The 5,408-nt window shown below is 45.2% G+C and overlaps 1 protein-coding gene across 1 annotated transcript; it reads left to right on the plus strand.

The window, feature by feature from the left end:
- Nucleotides 1-754: 754 nt before the first annotated feature.
- On the plus strand, nt 755-3,878 carry LOC135712929 (uncharacterized). Its single transcript, XM_065236028.1, has 2 exons — nt 755-1,696; nt 3,738-3,878. The coding sequence occupies exons 1-2, from the start codon at nt 755-757 to the stop codon at nt 3,876-3,878; spliced, it is 1,083 nt and encodes a 360-aa protein (XP_065092100.1).
- The last annotated feature ends 1,530 nt before the right edge of the window (nt 3,879-5,408 follow it).

A 5,408-nucleotide genomic window follows, 5' to 3' on the forward strand; every position in this document is an offset into this window, starting at 1 on the left:
GTGCCGTCATTGTCAGGAGCGCCATCATACACTGGTCTGCTACAAACCGGAAGAAAAGTTTCAATTAACGTCGCAGCCAAGCGTACGAACAGAGGAGTATACTGAAGGAGAAGGTTCGGATTCTGAAACATCAACGGCTGTTGCGGTATCTGAAAGGCCTACAGTTAGCAGCAACATTGGGAGATCGGCGCGCAGAGTTCTTCTGGCGACAGCAGTGGTTTTGTTAGAAGATGATTGTGGAAATAAGGTCCCCGCAAGAGCTTTATTGGATTCTGGTTCCGAGTGCAACATTATGTCTACACGCCTCTCCCAGAAATTGCGTGTTTCGAGGAAACGAGCAGATGTAAACATTTCCGGTGTCGGTCAGGCTCCCACTCAATCGAAGGAGAAGGTTCAAGCTACAGTTCAGTCTAGGCTGACAAAATACTCGCAATTTATGGAATTTTACGTGCTACCAAAGGTTACTGAAGATCTACCAACGTCCACGATTTACGTCGAAGACTGGGAAATTCCAGAAGGCGTCGAATTAGCTGATCCAGAGTACTTCAAGACAAACACAATCGATTTACTACTTGGAGGCGAATATTTTTTCGATTTCTTCCCATGCAAACAACGAATTTCTTTGGGTGACGGCCAACCTTCGTTGGTCGAATCCGTTTTTGGGTGGTTGGTAACAGGACGATGCGGATGGAATCGAGGAGGAGCTCCAGTAGTATGCCAACACTCGACGGTATCAGATTCCCTTGAACGTCTAATGAGTACATTTTGGGAGTGTGAGGAAGGATGTACAACAACCAACTATTCGGTGGAGGAAACCAAGTGTGAGGAACATTATCAGAAAACGGTAAAGCGGATGGAAGATGGTCGTTATTCGGTGGGTTTGCCTAAATCCAACGAAGTACTTGCACGCCTAGGAGAATCAAAGGAAATAGCACACCGCCGATTGATGCTGCTGGAACGAAGATTAGCTCGAGATGAATCTCTTCGTAAGGAATACCATGCATTTATGGCCGATTACTTGGACCGAGGACACATGCGGAAGATTGACGAGCACTCAACAGAGGTACCCGTTTCCTATTATCTTCCACATCATCCAGTCATTAAGGACTCTAGCACCACCACTCGCGTTCGGGTGGTGTTTGATGCATCTTCCAAATCATCCACGGGAATTTCCTTAAATGACGTTCTGTTGAATGGGCCAGTTATCCAGGACGAATTACGTACCATCATCATGCGAGGTCGTTTCTACCGAATCATGCTTGTTGCGGATGTCGAAAAAATGTTTCGGCAAATATGGACTAACCATATCGATGTTCCTCTGCAAAATATTCTGTTTCGCTTTTCCGTCGAAGATCCCGTTCAGATGTATGAGTTGTTGACCGTTACTTACGGCACCAAACCTGTACCGTTTTTAGCTACACGAACCTTAAAGCAGCTGTCCATGGATGAAATCAACAACTTTCCACTAGCAGCCAGAAGAATGTCCAAGGACGTCTATATGGACGATGTCATCACTGATGCAAACGACGTAGCTGAAGCAAGGAAAATTCGGATGGAGCTAGATGAAATGCTGCTGAAAGGTGGATTCCGGTTGCGCAAATGGGTTTCAAACAGCGAGGAAGCTTTGGAAGGGGTGGATGAATCCAATTTGGCCATTCCACGGGAGAAAGGCATCAATTTCGACCAAGAACAAACGGTAAAAACTTTGGGCTTGATATGGGAGCCAAAAACGGATACCTTTCGATTTAAAATCCAATTCTCGTCTCCTGAGAAACCAGAAATGACCAAGCGGAAGGTCCTCTCTAACATTGCAAGGGTGTTTGATCCTTTAGGAATGATTGGTCCGGTGGTTACAAGCGCAAAAATCATCATGCAGCAGATTTGGCAGCTGAAAGACAACAATGGAAACCCTGTTGGCTGGGACGACGTTCTTCCTGAATCGCTTCTAGAAACTTGGTTGAAATTCTACTCACAATTACCTAAGTTGGATGAACTCCGCATTCCGCGTTACGTGATTCTAGATAACACAATCAAACTTCAGCTCCATTACTTTTGCGATGCTTCGGATAAGGCCTACGGAGTCTGCGTTTATGCCCGATCGCTGGACGCTTGTGGACAAATCACCGTCTGCTTAATTTCGTCCAAATTAAGAGTTGCACCGCTAAAACGTCAATCAGCTGCTCGATTGGAACTTTGTGAAGCTCGATTAGTTGTAGAACTGCATGAGAAGGTAATGGAATCTGTAGAACTCCGGTACGAAACCTTTTTCTGGACTGATTCGAGGACTGTATTGCAATGGCTAGCACAGTCGCCGGACACCTGGACGGCTTTCGTTGCAAATCGTGTATCCTTCATCCAAAATCATACCCAGAACTGTCATTGGAATCATGTTCCAGGCGTCTAAAACCCATCTGACCAATTGTCACGTGGATTGGACCCAGAACAAATCATGGAAAACCCCAGTTGGTGGCACGGTCCAGCATAGCTTACAGAGAAGGAGGAACATTGGATCAATCACATTACAATCAGAACGGAGTTCACGCTCAACGATGCAGAAGATGTTGAATTGGAGAGGAGAAGAACTGTGGCTGTTGCTTTACAATCTCCGCAAGAAGTATTCAATACCTGGTTTTTTGGTAACTTCGCTAATTATTTCACTCTTCAGCGAGTTACTGCTTACTGCAGGCGATTCATTTACAACCTACGAACTCCTTCCATAGAACGAAAACGCTCGTTCCTTACAACCACGGAGCTACGTGATGCTGAAATCTGTCTCGTGAAACTGGTTCAGCAAGAAACTTTCCAACGGGAGATCCAAGCATTATCCAGAAATGAACACGTTCATCGCTCGTCCAAACTTCGTTGGTTCTACCCTAAACACACCGAAGAAGGAATCATTCGTGTTGGAGGTCGACTGGAGAACTCGAACAGATCGGCAGAAGCAAAACATCCGATGATCATTCCAGGAAATCATCACTTCTCCAGGCTACTTGCAACGTCCTACCATCTTCGGTTATTACACGCAGGGGCACAATTAATGCTCAGCACAATCCGACTCCGATTTTGGCCATTGGGAGGTCGGAATCTATGTCGCCTTACAACGCATCGCTGTCTAACCTGCTTTCGAGCGAAACCACAACACCAGCAGCAATTCATGGCACAACTACCGGCTTCACGAATAACTGCAGCGCGTCCATTCACTACCACTGGCGTTGACTATTTTGGTCCAGTGTACATACGGCAGGGATACCGAAGGGGGCCGGTGAAAGCGTATGTAGCTGTATTTGTCTGCTTTACAACGAAGGCTGTACACTTAGAGCTGGTGTCGGACCTATCCACTGCAAGGTTCATCCAGGCTTTACGACGATTTACAGCTCAGAGAGGCAAATGTTCTGATCTCTACTCAGACAATGGGACTAATTTTGTTGGCGCACGCAACGAATTGAAGGATCTTCTATGCAACTTGAAGAGTAGCAACTATCACAGTGAAATCCAACAAGAATGCAGCAAGGACGGCATGAATTGGAACTTTATACCCCCCGGTGCCCCTCACTTTGGCGGCTTATGGGAGGCAGCAGTACGATCCGCCGAAAAGCATCTAGTTCGAATGATAGGCAATTCCTCCGTCTCCCACGAAGATTTCCTAACGCTTTTGACTCAAGTCGAAGGTTGTTTAAATTCCCGTCCGCTCACTCCACTCTCCGATGATCCCACGGATCTCCAACCGCTCACTCCAGCTCACTTTCTCATCGGATCGTCCCTCCAAGCGCTCCCAGATCGTGAATACAGCTCCGTCCCAAGCAATCGGCTATCTCATTGGCAAGCGGTCCAACAACAGCTCCAACAGTTCTGGCGTCGATGGCAAACCGAATATTTGACGCAATTGCAAGCTCGTGTCAAAAACTGGCAGCCTCCGATAAAGATTGCACCAGGGAGACTTGTCATCATAGTAGATGAAAATCAACCATCGATGAAGTGGAAAATGGCCCGTATACACCAAATACACCCCGGCACCGATGGCGTAGTTCGAGTAGTTACTCTACGCACTGCTACTGGCTATATCAAGCGGCCTATTACCAAAATCTGCATTCTCCCAATCCAGTCAACGAACGGTGGCGAAGAAGACGGCGATGGAAAGGACGGCGACCAAGAAGATTAGCTGAAATACGGTGATTTCAGGGGAGGTCGGGATGTTCATATGTACGACGACTTACCCTATAGTGGAGCACGTTATCGGCTGAGATGCTGGCAGTCCATCTCATCTCACATCTCACTACCATAGTAATCGTGATCAAAATCGGCTTCACCAATACCAGTGCATCATCGATCACCGATGACCGATAATCGTTCGATGGGATTTGCCCCCACAACTGACGTTCGGGGACTCAGTCGATCTCTACCGCTCATCAGCTCCGGTGTCGTTTTGAACGATATATGCTTTGTATTAAACGTCGATAAATGTCAATAGTTTAAGTGCAAGCAAGTCCATGCTGGAGGCGACTGAGTTCGATTCCCGTCCGGTCTATTAATTTTTGGGGTTGGAAAATTGACGATAGGATGGTACAGGCATAGAAAGCTCTCAATTCAAATGTGAAAGTTGAAGTACTAAGTACTAGAACACTTAGTAGAGAGAAGGCAAAAATCTAATATGCTATAAGCAATAAGCTTGAAATATCATGTAGTATTATACAAATGGTATTTTTAGGCAATGAAAACAGTTTTTTTTGTTTATTTTGACGAATCGTGGATTTCGCGGATCGATTTTAGAAAATCTTGTAACAGCCCTGAAAATATCTCGAGTTCCCAACCAGATAGAAAGGTACTGTTTTCGGCATAGTTGTTCAGGAGGTCAAGGCTTTTTCGCAGGTGGACAGTAGTTCAGTGTTTTCTCACTATGCGGCGCTACTATAGAAAACTCTTGCATATAAAATATCTCTAGATCCTGACCAGATAGAAAGTAAATGTATTCGGCAAAAATTTCCAAGAAGTGAAGATCTTTTTGTTGGGTGACAATAGTTCAGAATGTTCTCATTATGCGGTGCTAGTATATACGTGCCTTTTTCGATATTCAATAGCTCGAGATCTTGATCAGCTAAAAAGTTGCTGTCTTCGGCAAAGTTGTTTAGGGGTCAAGACTTTTTGGCTGGTAAACATTAGCTAATAATTTTCTCACCACGTGGCGTTAGTATACATGTTAACTTCTCGCATATGCTATATCTCGAGATCCTGATCAGATAGAAAGTTACTGTCTACAACAAAGTTGTTCAGGAGGTCAAGGTGAAAATTCTGAACTATTGTGCACCAAGCAATAGGCATTGACCTCATGAACAACTTTTTCAAAGACAGTAATTTTCTACCTGTTCAGAATCTCGAGCTTAGCATACGCGAGCATTGTACACGTTTACTAG

The sequence above is a fragment of the Ochlerotatus camptorhynchus genome, unplaced genomic scaffold, assembly GCF_037179485.1.
Source record: "Ochlerotatus camptorhynchus isolate MF236.1 unplaced genomic scaffold, CSIRO-AGI_Acam_v1.1 ptg000520l, whole genome shotgun sequence".
NCBI classification, from domain to species: Eukaryota; Metazoa; Arthropoda; class Insecta; order Diptera; family Culicidae; genus Ochlerotatus; species Ochlerotatus camptorhynchus.